Genomic DNA, 27,985 nt, shown 5'->3' with positions numbered 1-27,985 from the left:
ATTTCAAACTACCGATTTTTCAAGCAAAATTTGTTAACCTAAATATTACTATTAGTATTAACACATCAATAGAATTTATCAAAGAAATTGAGGGTATTAGAATTTAAATTAACAATTTTCAAGAAGAATGCTCGAAAGAGTTGGTCTGACAAAAAGAACAACCATGTATTCAATGTTCATTAAATACAGTCCATTAATATACTAGGCATAATGGAACCAAAAATCACCTGGAGATGGAAGAAAAAGAGCCAATCACACCTCAATCGTGATCGCGAAGACCAGAATCGGAACGAAGTATGGGATGAGGTTTTGCATAATGGTTTGGTCCTCCCACTCTAGCCCATCCCACCATTCCTGGGCTCCATGGATCTTCTGTAAACTGTTACTAATCCCAGCTTTGGAATCAAATGGCAGCTTCCCCAGATTTGGACAGTATTTAACAGTCATCTCTTTTAGGGAAGGAAATTGTAGAGGCCTTCTATATATTCTCCTTAGATTTGGTAGACAAGACAAATGGAGAGATACGAGTCTTGAGAATAGGCCTAACTCTTGCTGAATTTCTGAAACTCCATTCTTTTTATCTTCTACCACTTCTTCCATTGAATCACAGAAACTAACATTAAGGAATTGAAGGCGTGTAGCATAAATAAACCATGTTAAGTTCAATAATTTTGGACAATGACATATCGCTACATGACGAAGATAGCAGAAGTTTTGGTGCTTTGCCATGTTTGATTGGACCACATTATATGCTGCAAATCCCCCACCCCTTTCCTTTTCCACAATGAATTTCACATCTTCCAAGTCATCACATATGTTTATTTCAAGTTTCTGCAGATAAGGGTACACATTGAGTGAGCTCAGGTGGTTGCAGGATTCTACATGTAGCCGATTTATGCCCCTTCGTAACTTGTGAGAGTTCAGTAATCTTTTTACAGGAGTGACACTTCTAAGTGTGATGAATATCTCGTTCAGGTGTTCCAAGCTCTCTAACTCCTCTAATAAGGCACTGCAATCTCCAATGGTGGCTCCAGAATTGTAAAAACTGAACGATTCCAAAGATGAAAGACTTGATATCATTTGATGTGGAATTGTTTTAAGTCCAAGCATGTCATCCAATACCAAGCACCTCAGTTTTGTCAATTTCTTAAGCTCCATTGGTAACTCTTTTATTCCCGTGAGTGATAAATTAAGATACTGCAATGTAACCAATTCACCAATCTCCACAGGTAACTCCGTCAGTTCATAGTTTTCTACCAAGGCCAACACTCTTATGACAGGCATATATCTAAAGAACCCACTTAGAAATGGCTTCATCAATCCACCCACTGACAACAGAGTCTCAAGATTAGGAAAAGGTGGTGGTGCCATGCGTTCTTCGATACCACTATTCCAAACTGATATCCTTTGTGCGTTCTTCCATTTTGTAATTTCATGGCCTTTAATCAATTCAACTTGCTCTTTTACCACAAATTTGTTCTTCTTCTTCCCATTTTCACAAGCTATCCACAAAGCCATATCACGAATGACATCATGCATTTTCACACGTCCGTGAGATTCATCAGACGTCAACAGGCATGCAAGCTTTGTTGAAATATTATGAATGCTTTCCTTATATCATTCATTGTTAAAATATTAAGAATGTTTAGATATTAGGAAAGTTGAGATATTATGAATGTTGAGATATTAGGAAAGTTGAGATATTATGAATGTTGAGATATTAGGAAAGTTGAGATATTATGATATTAGTTGCTATTTCCTTATATCATTATTTCTTTGTATAATTTTTTCCCATTCTTAGAATGGTGATTACTTTTTATATATACTCTGTATATGAATGAATAAAAGAATAAATGAAAAAACTACCATTTATCAATTTAAAGAAGCTTTAATTTTTCAATAATATTTTCTCCTTTAGTATTTGCTTCACAAACGTCTTCCCCATCCAAAGTTGTGTGAGTAGCTTACAAGGGATTTCATAATCCTCGGGGAATATAGAGCAGTAAAGGAAGCATGATTTGACGGTGTCGTCACATAAATGATCATAACTGAATGCCAAAAGTGGAAATAGACGATCCCCCATACCTGGAAATTCTGATGGATAGCGCTTCAAGATTTGTATTTTTTTCTCCCATTCCTCTGGTGTTTTCATTTCAGCCATTGCTCTTCCAACAGTAATGAGGGCAAGTGGAAGGCCTTTGCATTCTTTGACAAAAATCTCCGCAAGCTTTCGAATATCTGGATGAGAATTTAAGGTGTCTTCTCCTACCTTGGTCCGAAACAAAGAAAAAGCTTCCTCGCATGCCAAGCACTCAACTTCAATGTTTTTAGCTCCCATGTCGTGGCACACAGTTGAAAACCGTGTTGTAAATATTACTTTGGACTTATTTTGATCATTCAAAGGAGGAATCCCCACTTCCAAAAGATCAAGCTGCTTCCATATATCATCTAACAAGAGCACAAATTTCTTTGTTTGCAAGACACTGATTATTTCTTCAGCCCTTTCATGCACGCTCCTATCTTTCCATTTGTATTCAGCAATCTCCAACTTATTGAGAATGGTTTCCTGGACCTTTTCCACGTTCCCTTGTTGGGACACAACAACCCAAATGACTACATCGACTTCATAGCCTGTTTGAAGGAACTCGTTGTTGATTCTCTTCAAGTGGGTGGTTTTCCCCACACACCCCATTCCATATATTCTCATACTTTCCACTTTGTCATCTTGGAGGACGCTCCAGACCTCCCCAAGCAACAAATCTAAGCCAACAGTCTTTTCCGAAGGCCTCAGGATCACGGGAGGACTAGGCAAAGGTTCAGCCACCACACTGAGATCTAAGCCCTCCCTATTCTTTAAAGCCACAACATCCATCTTTTCACGTACCTTCTTCCCAATCTTGTAGCTGGCACGGCAGTTTTTGGGACAACAGGTTCCCAGACATTTCCTCTGGATTTCTTCATCACCTTCCGCCAGTGTTTCCTTCACTTCTTTTTCAATGGCTTCTACGCTTCTGTTGAAATTGATAAATGATATTTTTTCATTCATAGTTTCATTCGTTCATGTACAGAGTATATATAGAGGGTAATCACCATTCTAAGAATGGGAAAGAATGATACAAGGAAAGAATGATATAAGGAATAACAACTAATATCCTAATATCTCAACTTTCCTAATATCTCAATATTCCTAATATCTCAATATTCATAATATCTCAACTTTCCTAATATCTAAACATTCCTAATATCTCAACACTAAATGATATAAGGAAAAAATGATATAAGGAAACATTCCTAATATCTCAACAGCTTCTTCTGAAGTTTCTCTTCACGTTCCACCTTGTCCTTCACATCTTCATAGACATTCTGGAGTTTCTCCATTGCATTCCTCAAAGAGATGAGATTTTCTGGGAGCTCACGGACATAAACAGCACGCTTGTCAGTGCAATCCCATAAACGGGTGGCAATATCCAAGATTGGGCTTATACAATCCATGAAGAAAACAAGAACTGAAATTGAAGCAAAGCAGAGATCAGGATAAGAAAACAGGTGAGAGGATTTCCGTTTTTGTTTACAAAATCCAGGAGTTATGACACCTGTTCTGCTGAAAATAATAAATAAAATAATTTTTTGCCCAATTCATTTGTAGAAATATTATACTTCTTGAGTGGCATAAAGTTGTGACGGGCATGCGACATGGACATAGGGTGAATAAAAACAATTCACAATAGAATATATAACTCATAACAACTATGAGTATCATTCTAATATTTGAGAGCCCAAAGAACGATTCCAATTAAGAGAAAGTAATTAATAATAATTTATCTTTCTTTGTTTATAAGCAATTGCGTTTCCTGACACCTGTTCTGCTGAAAATAATAAATAAAATAATTTTCTGCCTAATTCATTTGTAGAAATATTATACTTCTTGAGTGGCATAAAGCTGTGATGGGCATGCGACATGGACATAGGGTGAATAAAAACAATTCACAATAGAATATATAACTCATAACAACTATGAGTATAATTCTAATATTTGAGAGCCCAAAGAACGATTCCAATTAAGAGAAAGTAATTAATAATAATTTATCTTTCTTTGTTTATAAGCAATTGCGTTTCCCAAAGATCAGTTCAGGCTTGGCAGTGCATGCACTCCCATAAGCTACTGCAGAATCCAAGAAGAGATTAAGATAAAAATTGCGCTTATGGCTTTGCTTTAGAAAACCTGAAGAGTTGATCTATACAGACCAGACATTTGTGACATTGTCACATGCAACCTCAGTTAGTGCGCCAAAAGATCTGAAGCCGTGAGCATCTAAGGAGTTGTCCTACTCCTTCACTCAATCATGGTATAAAGAAAACACAAAAGATAACTCAAAGAAAAGGAAGAAATCTTTTTCTAAGAAAAATAAAAAAGGGGTTATAAATTTAAATTATTGCAATTTGAGTGTTTGAATTATGGAGGGGAACAACAATTTGTAACAGATTGTGCTACTCAAAATAAAAAAATAAAAAAAAAGAGCAAAAGAAAAAAGAAAATGAATAAGAAAGCAATGCAAGCGATTTGGTGTGAATCCAGGATCAATGACCATGACTCCACAGGTTCAATGCAAGCAAAGATAACAATAATCTTGTTGCCTTCTTTGTCACACTGCCTTCATCCCCTAAAATTGCGAGTCTGATTGAATTAAGTGATGAAAATGAAAGAGAGATTGATAACCTCCGAGAGGCATATAATACGAAATAAAATATGAGAATATGAAATTAAGGAAGACTTTGAATAAAAGAAACTCTCACAATTAAACTTTAAATTCATGTAAATCTCATAAAATTAATTTGGATAATAATGTCGAGGAACCACAAATTGAAAATCAAAACTTTCTTGAAAAAGTGAAGTTACTTGAATTTGAATATCCTCTCGTCTTTGAAAAGAATAAATCATTAAATTTAGAGTTAGAGGGATTAAAAAAGAATTTAGTAGTCAAAATGAAGTGCTTCACCCTACTTCAAAATTTTTAAATGAAATGATTAAAAACGGGGAAGCCTTTGGAGATAAAAGAAGTTTAGGCTATATAAGTAAGCCCGAAAGTCCCACGAGTGGAAATATTTCTTCTAGGATATCAACCTCAAAACAAGCCCCTAAAGTACAGTATTTGTAGTAGAGTAGGAAATAATGCTAGCAAGTATTCCAATAGGGTCTTTAATAAATCTCAAACTCGTGTCAATAAGCTAGTGAAATAGCTAAATCACCTTAAAAAACAAGTTTTGAATCTTAGGAAGGGTAGATCATACACTAACTCTAAGAAAGGAAGGAGTCGTGTAGGCACATCTTCAAAAGTCAAGTGATTAATTGTGGGCTAAGAAAAGTGACCTTAGGTATGGCCTAGCTCCAAGTAATTGGTATTTTGATAGTGAGTGCTCTAGACATATGATGGGAGATGAGCCATTTTTCACCACTTTTAAAGAGTTCAATGGTGGTGTGGTGACTTTGGGGCATGGTGGTACCGCTCTTGTTGGGGGCAAAGGTTCCATTAGCTTACCCAAATGTCCTAAGAGTAATGAAGTTATTTATGTTGAAGGACCAAAACCAACTTGATAATTACAAGCCAAATTTGTAGCAAGAAGATTGGTATCAAGTTTAATTTCTCAAGACAAGTGTGAGCTAGATAATGAGGGAAAGCGTTTCCTTGCTGGGTATTGGACTTTATGTAATTGTTATCTAGTGCAATCCCATAAGCGGGTAGCAATATCCAAGATTAGGCTTATCAATCCATGGCACAAACAAGAGTCGGAAACGAAGTTAAGAAGATATCAGGATAAGAAAACAGGTGAGAGGATTTCCAGTGGGACAGGTGAAGATGAACATAGGGTTAACGTTTTTGTTTACAAAATCCAAGAGTCATGACACCTGTGTTGATGAAAATAATAAATAAATATCTTTTTTGCCCAAAGCATTTTAAAGGAAAAGTGTGTTTTCATACATGAAAAAAAATAAAAATCATAAAATAAGAATTTAAATTTATAAAATATAAATTTCACGTAACCATTTAAAAATAGTTATTATTTCATACACTTTTAGTTTTGATAATTTAAGTATTATCTTTTAATAATATAAGTATTATCTTTGACCGTCTTAATCTGTGAGTGCAGAAAACTTGAATTTTTTTAAAAATATTTTGTAATTATTTTTATTTGAGTGTGTGGAAATATGAAAAATGTATATTTTTTTTGGTTGAAAAATTGGAAGTCTTGAAAAATATTTCCATTTATTAAGCTTAAGTCTCCATCTTTTAACCTTTCAAGATCCTTCTTAAAAGTACGTATTTGTTGGGTATCACAAAGGTATGAGACTCAACGGCATCAAACCTAATAAGGGTTTTGAGGGATTTATCAAGAAGTACAAGAGAGTGTTATATCGAGAATATGAAAGAAGAGTGTAGGTTCTACTCATATAAGATAGTAGAGAATAGACCCATTTGATTAGGTAATTCTATGTACTTTCCCATAATTAGTGATATGTGGTTTTTTTACATCTAGGTTTCTTTGTAGTTTTCGATGTTACATCTCCTATCAAAGTGTGTGATTAAATATGCGATACATGATTATAAATGATTATTTGGAATTAAAAAAAATCAATTTTGAGGTAAAAAAAAAAAATCAATTTTTAATCATAGAAGTGTAATTATGATTTGGTATCTTGAGTTTTTATATGTTATTCACATGTGACTATGAGTCCTCACGCCTGCTGGTGGCGTAGCATTTGCATCAAAGTACCAACTATGTTATTTAATTTCAAATTGACATAGAGACTATGTGGAAAATACAGTGAACATTATTTTTATCATTATTCTACAATGAGTGACCATTCATAATTATATTTATGTAAATATAGATTCTTAATTTATTAAGAGCATATCAATTGATAGGTTGGTGAAACAATTGATAGGGCAAGTAAGAGTCTTGTATATAGAAGACTAAAATTATAAATGAGGAATTAAAAAATTTTCATTTACATTAATATAGTGCTACAACTTTTGTAACTCCATCATTATGAGATTTAATTTATATACAAAGTTTATGTGTAATGACTATACTTGAATGTATTCAAGTTGGTAACCAACCATTATATATTAATTTATACACAATGTTGGTAAATAATGACTATAATTCTCATGTGGTCTTTGATAGGAAGACTAAAAGTTATAAGCCTCTTTAATAAAGTTAAGGTCCCAAGTCACATTTTCATTCTTATGCTTTTGGTTGCTTTAGATATAATAACATACACCACACAAGTGACCCATCCATTATATAAGAGTAGTGAGTTGAAAATCTTGACTAAAAATAATTAACAAGGTGAATTAGACTCGCATCAAAAGTGTTATTAGTATTATGGATCAACATGTTTACCAATTTTTAGTTATTACTTGATCTTATGGATAACTAAAATATATATGATGTGATGTATATGAATAATGTATCAACATATATTTACAATATTTTATAATTTTAATTATATCTATTGCATGATTTTATGGAAGTTACAAATTTATTATTAGTAATTTAGAAATGTGATTATGGGAATCTTAAGAGATAGTTTTGTCTAGTATACATGTTTATTTACTTGTTTGTTATTGATCATGCTAATATTTTTTTCAATGAAAGAACTATAATATGATCCTTATGTTCATGATTAATGTGATATTTAACTAATTGTTGTTGTAGTTATATTATTGTAAAGCATGGTGTTATATAGTGTCATGACACACAAATAACTTTATGAATTAAAATTTATTATGTAGCAATGAATCCTATTTCTATTACAAGTTATTTGTCTGACATTGAATAATTAAGAGGGACAAATTTTATAAAATGAACAAATTGAAATTATTTGGATGTATGGATTTAAACTATTCTTTCAGAGAGCTTACACTCATACAACCTACTTTTGAAAGCACTAATGAACAAAAGACTTTATATGAAAAAGAGCGCTTTAATTGCATGAGTTAAATGATTATGGAAAGTTCAATCATGCCCCTGCAACTCATAGAGCAATCCTAGATTTAGATAACGCAATGAACTATTAAGATATTATTAGAGGATTTTAGGTGTTTTTTTGATAGGAGGTCGTGCCACTTGGTATTTGAAACTCTATAAATAGGTTAGTTATTAGTTATAGGAGAGCTTTTTGTCACTTTGGAGATTATTTTGAATTTCAATTTTTCCTTCTTAGATCTCTCAGTATATTTTCTATCATTTTCTTAATTGTCAAACATGATGAAGAAGTCATTCCTTGCTATTATTAGTGGCTAAGCCTTTCTTCACCCGAAAGAAAATTGCCTTTAATGAAGATCAACACAATAATACATCAATTCACATATATCTATTTTAGGGAAGGAAATGGTAGGCTCCTTCATATATAATATACTCCTTTGCTTTGATAGTTTAAACAGATTAAGGTAGAGTAGTCCGTCCTGAGAATACACCCAAATCTTGTTTTATTTCTGAATCACCAATGGATTCATCTTCTATCACTTCTTTTAGTGAACAACAGAACACAATCCGTAGGGAATGAAGGCTTGGAGCATCAATAAGAAATGTCAAGTTCAACAACTCATGACAGAACTGTAGCTCAACTTCACAAAGGATGTAGAAGCATTGATGCTTTGGGAATTTTGAGTGAACTATATCATATGATTCAAATTTTTTTGTCCCCGCCATTTTCAACTTTGATTTTTTTAGTCTGTGAGAGTTGAGTAATGTTAGGGCAGAAAAGGATAGCTTCAAGGCTACTGGAAATTTCATTGATGTATTCCAAGCACCCTAACTTGCTTAAAAGGGCTTTATGGTCTCCTTTATAACCCGAATAAGAAAGAAGACTGAACAATTGTAAATTAACAATTGCAATTTAAGATTGACATCAAGGAGTAAGCCTAAGACTGTTTAGGCTAGAAATTTGGCATTAGTTCAAGAAGGAAACCCAAAATTATATTAGTTAAAATTTGGTGTTGATATAGAAAGTAAGCCTAAGATTGTTTTTGATTTGAGATTAGTATGACTCGAATCACATAAGTGAATTTTTTAGTTAACTTCTCTCAAAATTGATTAGATGTCAAATAAGATAACTAAATCCTTAAACTTGATGTGATATTTGGAGTATGTTTGGTAATAATTTTAACTAGGAAGTGTTTCTAATTTTTTAACACTTTAAAACTTTTATTTTTCAAGTATAGGAAATATTAGAAACATTTTATAAAATTACTATCAAACACATTCTAATTTTGATATTATACAATTTTATAGATCATAAGTTTTTATCCAATATGCTTTGAGATTGAAAGTGTTTTCATAGAATAAACAGGAAGAGAGCCTGTGAAAAATATATGATTAATGTTTGTTTGTTTACTTTTTTTATTTTTTATTTTTATTTTTATTATTTTGTTTTAAGTTTTAAAGTTTTGGATGGTTTTTTTATTTTTATTTTACTAACAAGTTGTGGTTAGGTGTCTACTTGTTGTTTTGTATCTATAATTAAATATTCAACAATATTATTTTATTTTCGAAGGCCTATATATCACTTTCATGTTAGTCAATATATTGATCATGAACCCTAGTGCTATTATAATACTTATAATGTTAATATAATAATTAGGCTATTAATTAACTAACAAGTTGTGGTTAGGTCAATTGTTGGTTGGTAGGTTTTCAGGCTTATTTAGATAATAAATTAGGGAAAACTACTGAACTTCTTATTTCAATATTGGTGGCTTCAAGGAGATATTGACAAATATTTTGTTAAAAATAAGAATATTTATCAAAATTTTAAAAATATTAATTAAAGAAAAATTTGTTAAAATATGAGTGCCTTGCTTATAAAACATAAATAAATAATATCGAGAAATGTAAGACTCACATTTTAAAACTCTAAATAAGAATATAAATCTTGCTATGTATTTCTAGTCTTCTATCTTAATTCCTAATTAATATAAATTCTTTTTTTTTGTAAGAATATTGTATAGAATATAACTCATCCCTTCAAAAGTAAATAAAACGATCCCTACAAACTTAACCCTACTCAAACTTATCCTTCAAATTCCAAAAATCCCTAAAATTTTATAAATTTTCTTAAACTTATCCCTAATCAAATGACGTTTCATTGAATATATTTAATTTACTTTAGACACATAAGTGATGATGATAGAGAAGACTAAAAAATATTATAAATATATAATTTATTATTTTGAACATACTTGAATGGTTCCCAAAATTTTAAAACATCAAGTAACAAACCTAACTCTACTCAAATGCATAAAATCCCTAAAATTTCAAAAATACTTAAAATTTCATAAATTCTTTTAAGGTTCATCCTTAATCAAATATCACTACATTAAATATATCTAATTCACTTAAAACACATGATTGATAATAATATAGTAAACTAAAAAAAATAAAATATAAATGTGTAATTTATTATTTTGAACACACTTCAATAGGTCTGAAATTTTTAAAAATATTAAGTAGTAAACCTAACTGTAATCAAACATTATTGTATAACATTACTAAAAATTTGAAAAGTTTATAGAACATGAAGATTATACACACAGGCTTAGTAGATTCACTTTCCTCTTCCATTGGCAATTGAGATATTTGTTTTTTGGTCATCATTTTAAACCTTTTTAGCTTATCACTCTTCAATAAACCCATATTTTGCTTCATGCTTGAAGATAAAATATTAGATAACCTAAAATAAAAATAAAAATAAAAATAAATAAATAAATAAATAAATAAATAAATAAATAAAAATCTAAATCAACTGCTTGAAGATGGAACATGAGATAACTTTAGAATATATATATATATATAAAAGAGGGAATGAGAAATGAACGGTTTTTCTATACGTTTTGTGCATCTAAAAGAGAATGAAGATATGTTAGAAGGGCATAAAAAGAAAAGGGTATTTTTTATCCTATGAGAGTTATTTTTTTTTTTTTTTTTTATGTCTTTTAAAATTGTGGGTTACTTTTTTGAATTAGGGTATTATTTTAATCATTTTAACCAAAAACTCCTATATTATTATAATATTAGATTTTCTTATTAAATAACAACAATTGTTAGAAATATCTTTGTGAATATTATGAGACGAAAGAAAAAGATAAATTTATGAAAACTATTAGTGATAGATAGATATTTAAGAAAGGATGAACATCAAGGACTTGTAGTTTAGGATGTAGATATGAGTGTTAACTTCATTTTCTGAGTGTTAACTTCATTAGTCATTTAATAAATTGGAGATGTATTATTTTCTGAGTGTTAACTCTCAAGTATTTTAAGAGACAACTTTTGCTGATCAAAGTGTTTTAAAAAAGAAAAGAAAATGTTAGGTTCGTTCAAATCCAGCTGTTCATAGTTTATCATTCAGAAGTCAACGTACATGCCCCAAAGCTTTTGGGTTTTCGTGTTTACTATACAAAATCATAGTCTAAACCTCTATCTCTCCCTCTGCAACCCATCTATAGTTTTCTTCTCCTCGTCTCTTCTCTGCTTCAATTCCAACTCTTGCCTTCGCCATGGACCTTGTGGGCCCAATCTTCAATATTGCCTCTCGCTTGTGGGATTGTACTGCCAAGCGTGCTGTTTACATCCGTGAGCTCCCAGAAAATCTCAACTCTATAAGAACTGCAATGGAGGACCTCAAGAATGTCTATGAAGATGTGAAGGAAAACGTGGACCGTGAAGAGAAACTTCAGAAGAAACGCACCCATGCAGTGGATGGTTGGATCCAGAGTGTAGAAGCCATGCAAAAAGAAGTGAATGATTTGTTGGCAAAAGGTGATGAAGAAATCCAAAAGAAATGTCTCGGCGCCTGCTGTCCCAAAAACTGCCGTGCCAGCTACAAGATTGGGAAGATGGTACGTGAAAAGATGGATGATGTGGCTGAACTACAGAGCAAAGCAAATTTCAGTGTGGTGGCTGAACCTCTGCCCAGTCCTCCCGTTATCGAGAGGCCTTTGGACAAGACGGTGGGCTTAGATTCATTGTTTGACAACGTTTGGATGCAACACCAGGATGACAAAGTAAGAAGTGTTGGATTATATGGCATGGGGGGTGTGGGCAAAACCACCCTCTTGAACAGGATCAACAATGAGTTCCTCAAATCCAGGGTTGGGTTTGACGCAGTGATTTGGGTGACTGTGTCCAGACCAGCAAATGTGGAGAAGGTTCAGCAAGTTCTTTTCAATAAATTGGAGATTCCTAGTAACAACTGGGAAGGTAGAAGTGAGGATGAAAGGAAAGAAGCAATATTCAATGTCTTGAAGATGAAGAAAATTGTCGCCTTATTAGATGATATATGGGAGCCTCTTGATCTCTTTGCAGTGGGGATACCTCCTGTAAATGATGGAAATAAGTCCAAGGTGGTATTTACAACCCGATTTTCAACTGTGTGCCGAGATATGGGAGCTAAGGGCATTGAAGTGAAGTGCTTAGCATGGGAGGAAGCATTTGCTCTGTTTCAGGCATATGTAGGAGAAGACACTATATATTCTCATCCACATATACCAAAGCTGGCGGAGACTGCTGCCAAAGAGTGCGACGGCCTCCCACTTGCCCTCATCACCATTGGACGAGCAATGGCAGGAACAAAAACGCCTGAGGAATGGGAGAAAAAAATACAAATGTTGAAGAATTATCCAGCAAAGTTTCCAGGTATGGAGAATCATTTGTTTCCACGTTTAGCGTTCAGTTATGATAGCCTACAAGATGAAACAATCAAATCGTGTTTCCTGTATTGCTCTTTATTTCTGGAGGATTATAATATCAATTGTGATGAACTTATACAACTATGGATTGGAGAGGGGTTTCTAGATGAATACGGTGACATAAAAGAAGCAAGAAATGGAGGAGAAGACATTATTGCAAGTTTAAATCATGCATGCCTATTGGAGATTACTGTTACTGATAATATATGGACCCAAGCAAGATGTAGATGTGTGAAGATGCATGATGTCATCCGTGATATGGCTTTGTTGTTAGCTTGTCAAAATGGGAATAAGAAGCAAAACAAATTTGTTGTTGTAGATAAAGGTGAATTGGTTAATGCTCAAGAAGTTGAAAAATGGAAGGGAACACAAAGGTTATCATTAGTCAGTGCTAGTTTTGAAGAACTGATCATGGAACCACCATCTTTTTCTAATCTTCAGACTTTGTTGGTATTTGTTAATTGGACGTTACCATTATCATTTCCAAGTGGATTCTTCTCATATATGCCTATTATAACAGTTCTGGACTTTTCAGACCATGATAATTTAATTGATTTGCCTATAGAAATTGGCAAATTATTTACTTTACAATATCTTAATTTGTCTGGTACAAGGATAAGAACGTTACCAATGGAACTCAGGAATTTTAAAAAACTGAGGTGTTTGTTATTGGATGACTTGTTTGAGTTTGAAATTCCATCTCAAATCATATCAGGTCTTTCATCCTTGCAGTTGTTTAGTGTTATGGATTCCGATGAAGCTACCCGCGGAGATTGTAGAGCCATATTAGATGAGTTAGAGGGGTTGAAATGCATGGGAGAAGTATCCATTAGTCTTGATAGTGTTCTTGCCATCCAAACATTATTGAACTCCCACAAGTTACAAAGGTGCTTGAAACGCTTAGACGTACACAACTGCTGGGATATGGACTTACTTCAACTGTTTTTTCCTTATTTGGAAGTGTTTGAGGTCAGGAATTGTTCAAATTTGGAAGATGTGACGTTCAATTTGGAAAAGGAAGTCCATTCAACATTCCCAAGGCATCAATACTTATACCATCTTGCTCATGTAAGGATAGTATCCTGTGAAAATTTGATGAAATTGACATGTCTTATTTATGCTCCAAATCTTAAGTCTCTATTCATTGAGAACTGTGACTCTTTGGAAGAAGTGATAGAAGTTGACGAGTCTGGAGTTTCAGAAATTGAATCTGACTTGGGCCTGTTTTCAAGACTTACTCATCTCCATTTGCGGATTCTACAAAAGCTAAGGAGTATATGCGGATGGAGCTTACTCTTTCCTTCCTTAAAGGTGATTCATGTGGTTAGATGTCCGAATTTGAGGAAACTACCTTTTGATTCCAACATCGGGATTAGTAAGAATTTAGAGGAAATCGAGGGAGAAGGAGAATGGTGGGACGAGTTAGAGTGGGAGGATCAAACCATTATGCACAACCTCGGTCCATATTTCAAGCCTCTATAGTGGTCTTTTGCTTCCTCCTATGCATGTCCAGGTACTTTCATTTTCCTTTCTTATTATTTTATTTTATTTATTTTTCATATTATTATTATTATTGTTAATATTTTGTAGTATAAAATGAATTTATTGGATACATAAGGCAACTAATTAGTTGCTAAATTTGGTTATTCACGATGATGTTGGTTTGATTTTTGTAAACAATGTTTGATATAGAAGCGTTAGTATGGTTTTCACAAAAACAAAATTCCTTTTGCAAGATTTGACATTAATCTTTTGAAATATTTTAATTATGGAAATTCCTTTACTTAAATGAGTTTTTCTTAGTTGTAAACTCCTCAAGGATTCTCATTAATTCAAAGTTCCCTTTGTTTTGTTAAATCCAAATTAATTTACCATTTAGATATTCCTTAGATTTTTGTTATTACTAAAATCTGTTTACATCATTTTTTGACACTTCAGATAATATAGTTTTTCCCCAATGTTGGTTAAAAAAATTGTAAGTACTGCAAATTAAATCATTTAAATTTTAGAAATTTAGGAAATAGAAATTATCTGCAAGAAAATTTAATTTGCATCCCCAGTTCAAGTATTAATCATACTTAAATAAGCAAATTAATTTTCTTCTATTTTTTTAGAGCTTTATTGTTATTATTATGTTTTTATTTTTATTCTTTTTTTTTGCAGGCTAAATTTTTGGGGAGATATTGAAGATCTTTGAGAAATTTCCAATTACCCAAAACCATGTGAAATGTTGATTGTGTAATGTCATATTTTCTATTTGTATGTGCTATGAGTAAACTCTAAATTATGATGGCATGTTTTTTTTTTTGTGTACCATGTAATCTTAATGTATTGTTGTCATCTTAATGTGTTCTTATTTAATTATATGCATCTAAGAACTATTAATCTCAATGTTTTGTTCTCATCTCTTTTCTTCTTCATTTGTTATAAGCTCTTATTTAAATAGAAAAGTACACAAAATTGGGTTTAGTTTTAAATATAATCTTTGTCTTTACCATTCATTTAGATTTAAACAAAAAACTATGAAGGAATTTCCCTTATTTGGTATGACATCAAAGTATTTTCAAAACCTTTGTTTTTATGGTAGAATAGGGAGGTTCAGAAATTTTTTTATTAAACCTAGGAGGCCAGGACATTTTCTTGTTCTATCTTTCCTTTTACTTCCATGATCAAAAGCGGGTGTGAAAAAAAATTGACATAAAAAACATCTAACTCAAACTATAGAAAAATTAAACTTAGGGTAAATTGAACAAAACACTATAATTAGGGGAATTCCATAGGTAAATTAGAAAACTCAAGTTCTTTGAACAAAACTCAAGCATAATTTCTGTCTTTCACCAAATCATGAAAGTAATGAAATTTAATGTCAATGTGTTTGTTTTTTCCATGAAAAATAGGATTCTTGGTCAATGCAATTGTTTCTTTGATTACTAAGAAAAACTCCCAACGCAAGATTAAATGCATAGCTTGAAGTACTTTTTTGCTTTTCCACATCACCTATAATACCATCTATGTATCTAACAAGCTCGATCTTATAATCATATGCATAAAAAATACCATCACTTTGTGTACCTTTGATGTATCATATGATATATTTTACTGCTTGCAAGTGAGATTGACATGGAGACTCCATGAATTTGCTTACAAGTCTAACTCCAAATAGAATATTTGATCTTGTAAAAGTCAAATACCATAAACTCTTAATCATTCTAATTTAAAAATTTGTAGGATCAACCAACTCACTTGAGTTATCTTTTCCCAATTTTAGTCTTTCTTCAACTAGAGTTAGAATAAGATTGTATGATTTCATCTTGAATATTTTAAGAATATCTCTTGTGTACTTTTTATGAAAAATAAAAAATACGTTTCTCCACTTAATTACTCAAAACCTAAGAAAATAGGACATCAATCCCATATTTGTTATCTCAAATTGACTAATCATCATTTCTTTGAATTCTGTAATCAACTTCAAATTATTGGTAGTGGTAATTAAATCATCCACATATAAACACATAATAAGAATGTCACCCTGCAAATTAGATTTGACATATAAACTGAGTTCATAAAGTCATTTTTGAAACCCATTCTTCATGAAATAAGTGTCAATGCATGTGTACCATGTTATTGGTGCTTGCTTCAATCCATATATATAAGGTCTTTTTTTAACTTATAAACCTTTTTTTCTTCATTTTTTTTTAATCATATATATCCCTGAGGTTGTTCAAAATAAATGAAAAATTTTCCAATTGTTTTGTGTAGCAAGAGGGATAATCATACGAATAGTGTCAAGTCTAGCAATAAATGCAAATATCTCAAAATAATCAATACCTAGTTTTGCTAGTAACCTTTTGCCACCATCTTGCGTTGAAGCGGTCCACTTTTGATCCATTGTCTTGTACTTGGTTTTGTAGATTGTAATTGACTTCTTTGAATTAGGGAGATTAGTGGGTTCCCATGTATTATTTTTCTCAATTACATGAATTTCTTTATCCATAACTTTAAACCAACAATCATCTTGAGCAGCTTCCTCATAACTTAATAGATCACAACATACAAATAAAACAAAATTCATCAATTCTTCACTTGTTAGGTCACTATCATCATCAACCATGTTATCTTGCAAGCATGCAAGTAAAACAAATGTTTATCCTTTATCCACTGTTGTTGTCGGGGGAAAACGATTTGTACCCCCTTTGCATAGACTGTGAGAGAATATGATAATACATCTAGAGATGTTATGGGGACATTGATGCTAGACATCCAGGTCGGGCTATTTACATTTTCGACTTTATTTCAAGTTTTGAAGGTACCCATGCCCATTAACCTACCATAAATCCATAAGGCTAGCATTATACCATTTTCCCTTCGTCAGAAGGTGAATTTTATCCATAATGGTAGAGTCATTGTAGTTCTATCCTCTCATGATGTTGCTCCCTCATCTAAACCAATATTAAAGATTAGTCATAATGATAATAACCTATTTGTGACCGAGTTTACTTTTGATGAGGTCCACACCATCAAAATGTCTTATTATCCTGCTAGAGATTAAACTTGTTTTGGTCAAGTTATGCTTATATTAGCTAGGTTGGGTGGGTCAAAATTGAGTTGTGTAAGGCGGTGTTGGATAAAATTCGCCTACAATGTGTTATTATTTATTTATTTATTTTTATAAAAAATATCTCTATATATCTATATTCAAATTTAAATAGTAAAATTATTACATGTATATCAAAGAGTAAGACAAAGATCAAACAATATTCATTAAGGATAACAGTTGACAATCAGAAAAAAAAACTCATATGTAGGGCCCTTACCAACGCCCAATTGATTTTGTATGAATTAATCCCACAAATTCCATTGTTTTGAAATTGTGAAAATCATATTTATACTTATTTAAAATTAAGAAAACAAAATATTATTTGAAAATTGAAGAAAATTTGTGAAAGTGCTTATTTGAAGGGAAATGTAGCAAATTTATTAAAAATGAGATTTTTTTTTTTTACCTAAAACCCTAATAAATGATGAAAAGTTGTAGAATAAAAAATGTTTGAAAATTGGAGTGGAATTAAAATTATTTGAAAGAAAACTAGAGTTTTGAAAATTATTTGAAAATTGAAATTTTAAAAATTAAATTCAAAAATTGGAATTTAAAAAAAAAATTTGAAAATGTGAGTTTTGAAAATTAAAATTTGAAGAATTATTTGAGAATGAAGTTTTTGAAAAAAAATTAAATTTGAAAATTGGAATTTTGGAAAATTATTTGAAAATGGATGTTTTGAAAATTGGAATTTTTGGAAATTATTTGAAAATGGAAGTTTTGAAAACTGGAATTTTGAAGAATTATTTGAGAATGGAAATTTTAAGGAAAATTAAACTTTGATATCAAAATATGAAGAATTAAAAAAAGATGAGATGTGGTCGTTGGGATTGCATGCCAAAGGTGGTCATGCATAAGTGTGGGCCCAAGGTGCAAAAGTGTAGGTTTTGTTGGTGGTGAGCTGATCCGGCATATATATATATATATTCCAACAGCTTGCCAACTTGGGACGCCCTAAAACTGCTGGAAGATTGCCATGAGGACCATGTGAAAGCAAGGTCCTGAGGTTTAAAAGGTGGCAGAAAGCATGAGAAGGGGTACTAGTATCGGCACTCTTATAGCAATTTCAAGATTTTGACTGATTGGAAGTCCCGTCAAGAGAAAGCTGAAGAATCTGTAAGCTATCTCTCAAGTTAAAGTTAGGAATTATGAAATGGCATATCTGGTGCAATTCCACTAAAGCAGCATGCATATAATAATCCAATTGTTTCCCTTTGCCATATAGGCTTACTCAAACTCTTTTTGCTCTCCTTGTTTGCGGGAATTTAAATATGAAAATAAATCTAGAGGGGGTGGTGCATCACTCTCTGATGGAACAACATGTATTTTCGGTGCAAATGAAATTTGGATCATGACTAACACATGCTTCAAGCCTCTTCGCTAAGCTCAATCGAGTGCCCAATTGAACCTACTCTGAGGATGTGCTTGTTCTCAGCTTCCCCTATTATTCTCGGACCTAAATGAACAGTTGAAATTAAGCACTAAATAAGTTTCGCCTAGGATATCTACACGATACAGTTTAGTGACTAGCGTGTGATCTTCTCAAATTCACATTCTAAAAAACTTGCTAACCTTGACCATCCCATACCCAGTTTTATCTGCTCCCATATATAAAGGATTTGAACTGTGCAAGTCATGATCTTCCACATGCCAAACGAACCCACTCAACATCTCTAAAATGGTAACTGCCACACATAGGAATGAATCCATGTTGCTGCATTTTCTTTCACAGGGGTCCATGCTAGTGGCAGTAGGGAGGTAATCTAGATTGGCTGAAGCTAAGGACCGAAGCTGGGTGGTGTTCCAAGGGTGATTGGTGGGCATTGTGACATGGGGTAAGCTGACAATGGTGGTTCCGGTGTTGGAGATAAGTTGAAGAAGATGGGTATGGTGATAAGCTTAGTAGGTATTAAAGATGGGAAAATGTTGAGCTTGCCATGGAGTGACAAGCTGAAGGTGATGCACACGGTATGGAAGATGAATGGTGGGGTAAATAGGAAGTGGGTAGTGATGTGAATATAAAGAAAGCTTGGCAGCAAACTGGAAAGGGGTTGGCCACACCCATGCATGGTGAGCACATGCGCGTGGGGTTCATGGGTAGGTAGAAGTCTGAGACTTGGATGGAGGCTTTGGAGGTATTTTGGATGAATTGTGTGGAAACTTTGGGTGGCTATACTGGTATAGTTCTTATGCACATGGGTAGGAAGGGTGACCAAGCACGAGTACATTATGTACCAAAACCAAGAGACGACATTAGCAGGTGGTTTTTTGGGCTGTTGAGGATATCCAGCTGCCAAAGGTAAAGCCATGGGGCCACTGCTGTTGATAGTTATGTTTATATCATCTTGCTCTTGAGTGAATCAGCTAGCTTCACGATGATACTTCGCCCCACAAGGAACTTCTGTGGATCATCAGCAACATTCTTTATAGCCTTGATTGTGACATTTGGAGCCAAGTGTCACAAACTTAGTCTTTTCCTAAGCTTGTGTGGTACTTAGACAAATTAAGACACTTGATCTTGCTAAGTCATCCTTATTCCCAATGCTTAGCTTGCTAGGCAAAGATGCCCACGACTCAAAAGCTTTAGAAGGCGTAGTAGATTACTTTTAAAGAATGGAAGCTTTTATTGCTCAATGAAGCTTTACAAGTGCTTTAGGAACTCACTTGCTTGGTTAGGAAGTGGTTTGGGTGGTGCCTTGGCCAAATGAGGCCCTCACCTATTTATAGGCACCAGTGGAACTCTCTGGAACCTTGGAGGGTTCCTTACAATTCAAGAATAATCTAGAACATCCTACACAATTCTATGTACAACCCTATGTACAAGAATATACAAGAGATCTCTAGATTTCTCTAGAAAGTCTTGGACTCCTCTCATGCCTTCCACCATAGTGTAGAGATGTGTGGACATATCTAGGCATCTCTAGAACCTTCCACACTCTTCCCACTAATGACTTAGTGTAGATGGCTCCAGGAGTCTCCAGAAGCTTCCCTCATCCTATATAAGCCTATGGGGAGGGTTATTTGAAGCATCTTGTGACACTCTCCTGACTCATGCCCAATTGGTGTCTCAGCTGATTTGTGTTCAGCTGGTGCTCCTTGATTGAGGAAGTGATCAACAAAATTTATACCTATAACACCATACACTAGGGTAGCAAATACAAAGCTACTATAGTATAGTGGCTCTAAGGATCGTTCACTGGGAATGATTTGCAAGCAATCAAGGATACCAATTCCAAGTGAATTGGTTTTGTTTCATTTCACGGTTAGTTTAAGAAATAAAACACAAACTTTGATTGGTAAAGGTTGAGATTTAAACTAACTAACTTAACAGAAGTTTGGAATAATTTAGGAAGAAAAGCATTCCTTGGAGATTTAGGTTCACTGGGGTGGTTCCTCATGCAAAAGACATAGCTCCGGTCAGATGGTTCATTTCCTCGCATTAGAGATTCAACTTATAGTTAATTCTCTAACCGGTGATGTACAGAGACTCCTTCAATTAGATTTCACTTTAATTCTCTCACTGATGCAACTCGCAATGGTTCATGCCTCTCACGAGCACTTACCATTCAAGGTGATCTTTAACCTTGGACTTCCCTTCACAAACTCGCAAGAGATAACTAATGGATGCCTCCTAAGAGTCCAAAAGCTTACCAAGTGTTGGTAATTCCAGAAAATCCTACCTTGAAGTCACCTACCAGAGGCTCGCAAGGGGTAAACTAGTGCATTTCCACGGTTGGAAATCACTTGCCTTACCAAGTGTTGGCCCAGGTGACTCTAAGATGTTTTAAGTTAACTAAAAACATTGAAATCACTAAAGGATTTCACTTCCTCTTCATTACTAGCTAAAACCACAGAGCTTTGCATTCTTGCACTTGGAACCTTCCCCGGCAACCTTAGCTCCAAGGAATTGGAGGTTTAGTTACTCATTCTCCGGGGAAAACTCCTCAGAGAATTCATAACTTAGAAATAAAATGAAAATACGAAGTGAGAAGGTAAGGCAGTAGAAAGAAAAGACCTTTACTAGCTTACCAAACGTTTACAGAAGGAACTCCTCCCTGAGAACAGGCTCCCGAGAGGTATTTATATTAAAGCAATATAAAACTAATTCTTACACTGATATTTGGTCTTTTTACTAACTTAAAAACTAAGGAATCATGTAATTGGTGGTTTACAAGGAGTATTTTGGGATTTAGACAACAAAAATCTAATGGAAAATATCTCCCAATGTCGGTAGCAAGCTTCGGGAGGCTTCAGGAGCCATTTCGCAGGAGAAAAGTGGTGCCTGCGAAATTTCGCAGACACCCAAGAGGGCTGCGAAATTATTTCGCAAGACTGAGCTATCTTCACCAGGCTGCAAAGTTGGCTTCCATCTTGAAGTTTCCAGCTCCCTTCTTGCGGCATGGTTCGTGCATCGTTAGAAGGAGAAACACCTTACTGTACAAAAGTGTTGCGAAATTCTCGCAACAAAAGGCTGATTCCGCAACACTTCAGAGTGACTGGCTTGTAATGGCTGCAACTTCTTCGTTTCAACTCCAAATTGCACACCGTTTGAAGCATTGGATTGTTGACTTCCTGAGCTTTGAAATGGTATATAGCTTGCATCATTTAGACTTCAGAAAGTGCTCCAAAAGTGGCTGCTACGACTGTCATCAAGAATATGCTCCATGGCAGATTCTCTTTGCTTTTTCTCCTTGCAATCCGGATTCACTCTTGGCAATTGAATTCTCAACTTTGCCCAAGATTCCTCATAGCTCTCCTCATTCTTGACTTGCTTTGGTGATCAAAATACTAACAAAAACACCAAAACTTACACAAAGTGATCAAAATTGCTTTAAAGGATCCTTAACATGTCAATTGAGTTAAAAGGCCTAAACTACTACTCAAAAGTGTTAAAAAGGATTAATTAAAGGCTATCATATAGCACTTTTTGAGTAGTAATCACTCCCCCCAACCGACATATTGCTAGTCCCTTAGCAATATAGGAGAGAAAATTAAAAATAAATAGCAAACTAATCTACAATTTACAACATCATGCTAAAGGAAAATAATTCTCAAGTGGCATGATGATCTAATTCTCACATGAATCATTAAAGAAATACAAACCCAAATCTCAACAAGAGTCATAACACTTATGCTAAACACTGTCAATCAAGGGAGTGCATTATGCAAACTGAAGTTTTAAAATCATTTCACTTTCTAAGAACTAAACTTCAATCTTCCACAAAAATCTATGTGTATTGGTTCTTTAGCTTCCGAGAATAAAATGCTACTAATCTCACCCCCCAACCTATCTCTTTTCAACACTTTAGCAAACTGACCAAAATCAATAAGAAAAGAACACACTTTCATCTTTTTTTTTTTTTTTTTTTTTTTTTTTTTTTTTTTTCAAGGTAGCTTTATGGGGTACTCTTTCTGACTTGTCCATGTAATGGGGGTCCATCGATGACTCCCAACCAATTAAGGCTTAGGGCACCAAGTTTTAAGGGTCTTTCAACCACTAACTCCTCGGATTTTTCCCCGGACTTTTAAGAATGAATTTCTAATACCCAAGCATCTACCATATGCTAACTCTACCTATTCACCCTTGTAACGAGCATTGAGGTCAGTGACTCCCAACCAATTAAGGCTTAGGGCACCAGGCTTTAAAGGCTTTCACCATATGCCCCTCAGACCTTGCTCGGGTTTCAAGGCAAGCAAACAACTTTCTTTATTTCAAAGGCTCATTGGCCTTTTGCAGGGTGTTTCAATTTTTATCAAATGAGGTCAAATATACCAAGTCCCAAAATTATACTAAGTCAAGAGGGAAATAGCTTTTCATCTTATAATCGGAAACTAATGTGCACAGTGTGTGGATAGCTTAAAGTGGAAGAACTAAATTCAATCACAGTAGAAGTTTCAACAATTGAACTACTTTAGTAAGCATAATCCATACTCTAAGTCAAGTGAAAAACAACAGTTCAATTTCTCTTGGTTTAATTTGAAAATTTTTCCTCAAAATTCATGGAGAATAGAGTAACACTAGTAAAAAGTAAAAACTACAACTAATTAACCAATATAATTGCAATACCAAAAAGGTTTAGAATACTTCCTTCCTCATACCCCCCAACCGAACTGAGCATTGTCCTCAATGTGATTTGAGTGACTGTAATAAAAGGGAGGAAGTGGTACCTCCATGCTGATATCAAATTCGAATATTGATTGGGGAAAACCACATGTTTCAAAAAGAATAGAATATGTGAGAAAAGGAAATAAGGAGAATTTAATGCTAACTTTTAACAAGAAATAGTCAACTTGTATTACTTTGAGTTCATTTAATTACAATGCTAAAAACAAGTAACACAAGGGATCCCATATATATACCAAAATACTGGGATTTCATTTCAACTAAAACAAAACAAACATGCATAAAAACATAAATAGCAAATATATATAATGTCTGATAAATGGGGTGATAGTGCTAGGCAGAAGGATCTGCCTCCTCAGTAGGTGGATCAGCTGAGGCTTCGGGCTCTGGAGCTTGAGACTCTGAAGGCTGAGAGTGTGGCTCTGGTGGAGTCTCAGTGGAAGGCTCTACAGCTTGTGGCAGATCGAAATGGACTTGAAGCTGCCTTAGGATGGCAGCTTGTTGAGCCTGAGAGGCTAACATCTGCTCCTGGCATGCTTTGATGGCTGCCAATTCCTGAGCAAGATTGCTCTGGGAAGCTGTAAGAGTCTCCAATGCTCGGCACAGCTCTCGATATTCGGATATAGGGATGGCCATCCTCGACTCAGCTGATGTGGATGGCTGTGATGGAGCAGGTGCAGCTGGTGAAGCTCGAGGGATGGCAGGAGTAGCAAGTGTAATACCTTCAGGTGGATGTCTTGGGGAAGCTCTCCTTGCTGCTGGCTGAGGCTGCCCAGGCTGATCAATTTTGTAGGCCGTCATATTATTCCATTTATCAAGGGTAAATGGCTCACGGCATATTCTCTTTCTTTCCTGCTGAGGCTCAGAGGGGTATCCGAGATGCTCCAAAACTTGGCATAGCAGCCGTGGGAAGAGGAGTGGAATGCAATCTGCTCTTTGAAGCTTCTTCTTGTGAACCTTTTCCTCAAAGTATAGAAGGGCTGCCATGATCAGATGATGAGGCCCAAAGAAGAATCCTTCAGACATCTTGTATAGAGCTTCCAAGAGAACTCCCCTTCTTTGGGTCCAATGCTGCAGGGGATAGATATTATGCCTCAAAAAGGCATCAATCAAAAACATCACTGGAGGTAGCTCCCCCCTCAACAGGTGTGACCGATTTGCAGCTCCTCTGGACAGGGTGCTAACCATCTCTAACTCAGTTGGATTTGTCCAAGCTTTAAAATTGTCGAATTGGGTTGGCTCAAAAGGAATTTGCAGAGCTTCAGCAATGTGTCTTGCTCCCAAAATACCATGCCTTCCATCAATTATGAAATGAATCAGAGTTGGATTTCTTACTTCTTTGGTTGTCATGGTCTGGTAGAAGTCCGTGACTACCCGGGGATAGAAAAAATCCCTTGGAGCTAGCAGATGCTCCATATGATATCTCCTCAGCAGCTGGAAGGATTGGGCAAGCTCTGGCCTCACTCTGAATGCTGCTAAGTCGAAGCTCAATTCAGAATGGAATGCCCGTGTTCGACAATCCAAGTTTCCTTCGATTGGGGGCTGGGAGAGCAATGGCCTTCGGATCACTTCTTCCAGAGGTGCTTCAGCTGCAATTTGGGGCTCTGGAATTGGCGCTGGAGGCTCCTGAGCTTTTTCTTGGGGTGCCGGAGATGGTACCGGCGATGAAATTGGAGTTGCTTCAGGTGAGGGAATTGGCGAGGGAACCGGTGACGGCACTGGAGTTTGAACCGGTGAAGGATTTGGTGAAGATACCGGAGATTGAACCGGTGTTAGCTTTGGGGATTTCTCAGGGGATTGCTTAGTCAAATCAATTGGCTCAGAGCTCTCAACCCTGGGCTTCTTCTTCAATGGCTGACCGCCTGATCTTGTTAAATATCGCCTTGCCGGCGGCTTTGGTGGCGCCGGCTTCACTGGAGGAGGATTTGGTCTCGACGGCGAAGGCTTTGGAGCAGGTTCTGGAACAGAACCTGGACTTGGCTCCTTTCGCAGACTCCTTTTGCGGCTTGAAGGGGATGAAGACTTTGCCCCTCTCGTTCGTGCCATTTTTGGGCTATCGATCTTTGGCCGGCGCTGCTAAACGGAGAAGACGACCGGAAAAGCGAACGGCGTGGCTTGGTGAAGAAGATGAAGGGGCTGCGAGAATGGCTCTCTGATTTTTGAAACCCTTTTCGCAGCACTTTTGACCGGTATAAATAGGAAAAACGGAAGCCTAGGGGTCAGATTACGTTTCGCAACAAAACGCCAATTTCGCAGCAACTTGCCATTTTCGCAGCAACTTCGCAGTGAGTTTCGCAGCTGCGAAATTGATGTCACTGTGCTGCGAAGTGGCACTCGTGTGCCAAATCCACTTTCGCAATTGCGAAATGCCCTGCGGAAAGGGACTTTTGGTGCGAAATCATGCTTTTCCATTTCGCAATGGGTTTCGCAGCTGCCAAATGGATGCTACTGTTCTGCGAAGTGGCACTCGTGTGCCAAATCCACTTTCGCAGCTGCGAAATACACTCGCAGAGGCTTCTACAGTGCTGCGGAATGGTTTGGCAGCAAAAATCACATTTCGCAGAAGTTTCCTTCACTCTGCGAAATTTCGCAGAGCTCTGTTTTTCCCCTGTTTTTGCTCTGTTTCGGCTCCAATTTCGACCCGATTTTTTTCTTTTCAATCCCCTTGAAATTTCTTCCACCTGGGATCATATAACATGATTAAAACACACCTAAAAACATGATTTAAGATCAAAAACTAAGATCAAATGTATGGAAACAACTTGAAAATTTACAAAATTTACAAAAATTTTGGACTGTGGTAAAACCACGCCCAGCAAACCCTTTTCACTTAAGCTTTTTGAGGTTCAAGGAGGTTGATTGCCTCCTTTTCTGATTTGAATGACTCCATGAACGGCTTAAGACGATATCCATTGACTCTAAAGCTGTCCTTGCCATTGGAATTCAATAAGTCCACCACTCCATTGGAATATACTCGGTGAATAACAAATGGACCAATCCACCTTGACTTGAGCTTCCCAGGAAAGATATGGAGTCTTGTGTCATACATCAAAACTTTTTGCCCTTCCTGATTCAATTTGCCCGGATCCCATTTGAAGCTTGCATCCTTCACTTGAGACTTGGTTTGAGATGAAGATATTACGACAGGACATTGATTATTTTCTTCAAGATATGTATATTTCAGCTCCACAGGTAAAGACTTCAGATTGAGTTTTGGAATTTCTTTTTCAACAGCTGCCTCCTCTTCCTCATTGAACAAAGGTAGAATTCCTTCTATCTTTCTCCAACTTTGTAGAGTAGCAAGCCCAATAGGAGATTCAGAAAAACCTTCCTCAATATCCACAAGACTTTCACTCAACTTGTCTTGCATATGCTGATTGCAGTGCTCCTCCACCAAAGTATCAATTATACATAGCTCTTCTGGTCCTTCTTCTTCTTCCGGAGTGATTTGCTTTTTAGACATATAGAAAATATTGAGATCCAGGGTCATATTACCAAAAGTGAGTTGCATAAGCCCATTTCTACAGTTGATGATTGCATTTGAAGTTGCAAGAAATGGCCTTCCAAGGATGATAGGAACTAGATTAGCTTCCTTTACAGTAGGATCTGTATCAAGAACAACAAAATCTACAGGATAGTAGAAATTATCTACTTGAACTAATACATCCTCAATTACCCCTCTTGGAATTTTCACTGATCTATCTGCCAAAGATAAAGTGATTGCTGTTGGCTTCAACTCTCCAAGGCCCAGTTGCTTGTAGACAGAGTATGGAAGCAAATTCACACTTGCTCCCAAGTCTAGCAAGGCTTTCTCCACTACCTTTCCTCCAATCATGACTGAAATGGTAGGACTTCCAGGGTCTTTATACTTCAAAGGAGACTTACACTGTAAGATTGCACTTACTTGCTCAGTCAAGAAGGCTTTCTTGTTTACAGTCAACCCTCTTTTGATAGTACACAAGTCCTTTAGGAATTTTGCATACGTTGGAACTTGTTTGATCATATCCAGCAGTGGAATATTAACTTTCACTTGCCTCAATACTTCCAGGATTTCAGCTGCATTTCTAACCCCCTTTTTCCCATGTAATGCTTGAGGAAAAGGTGGAGAAGTTGATTTCTTCAGCATTTCTTCCTTCAAAAACTCCTTCTCTGGAATTGCTTTGATTGTTGAATCAGAGTCCTTCTTTTCTTCACTGATCTCACTGTCTTTATCTTCCATTTCCTTCCCTTTCTTCATCTCTTCTTCTTTCTCAACATGTGGCTTAGGTGTTGGCTGCTCAATTTTCTTACCACTCCTTAGAGTGATCAAGGCTTTGACATCTTTCACCTGTGATGATTCTCCCTCATGACTTTCCACTTCATGGACACCTTTGGGATTTTGGTTAGGTTGAGAAGGAAATCTTCCCTTTTCTTGCAGTGTATTCAAATTTGTAAGCCTGGAGATTGAATATTGGATGTTATCAAATTTTTGATTCATATCATTTTGCATTCCATCCATTCTTTTGTTCAACA

The 27,985-nt window shown here is 35.3% G+C and overlaps 2 protein-coding genes across 2 annotated transcripts; one reads left to right on the top strand and one right to left on the bottom strand.

Moving 5' to 3' along the window:
* Positions 1-252: 252 nt before the first annotated feature.
* LOC100263392 (probable disease resistance protein At5g63020) lies at positions 253-3,492 on the bottom strand. The gene is given in 3 exon segments (XM_019217065.1): positions 253-1,611; positions 1,931-3,013; positions 3,280-3,492. Coding segments are annotated over 3 exon segments (2,655 nt in total).
* Positions 3,493-11,561: 8,069 nt separating this feature from the next.
* On the top strand, positions 11,562-14,234 carry LOC100258255 (disease resistance protein SUMM2). Its single transcript, XM_010646579.1, has 2 exons — positions 11,562-13,101; positions 13,246-14,234. Exons 1-2 carry the CDS (start codon positions 11,562-11,564, stop codon positions 14,232-14,234), a joined length of 2,529 nt encoding a protein of 842 aa, XP_010644881.1.
* Positions 14,235-27,985: the final 13,751 nt, after the last annotated feature.

Source organism: Vitis vinifera, chromosome 19 (genome assembly GCF_030704535.1).
Source record: "Vitis vinifera cultivar Pinot Noir 40024 chromosome 19, ASM3070453v1".
NCBI lineage: Eukaryota > Viridiplantae > Streptophyta > Magnoliopsida > Vitales > Vitaceae > Vitis > Vitis vinifera.
This window is presented reverse-complemented; position numbering and strand designations above follow the sequence as displayed.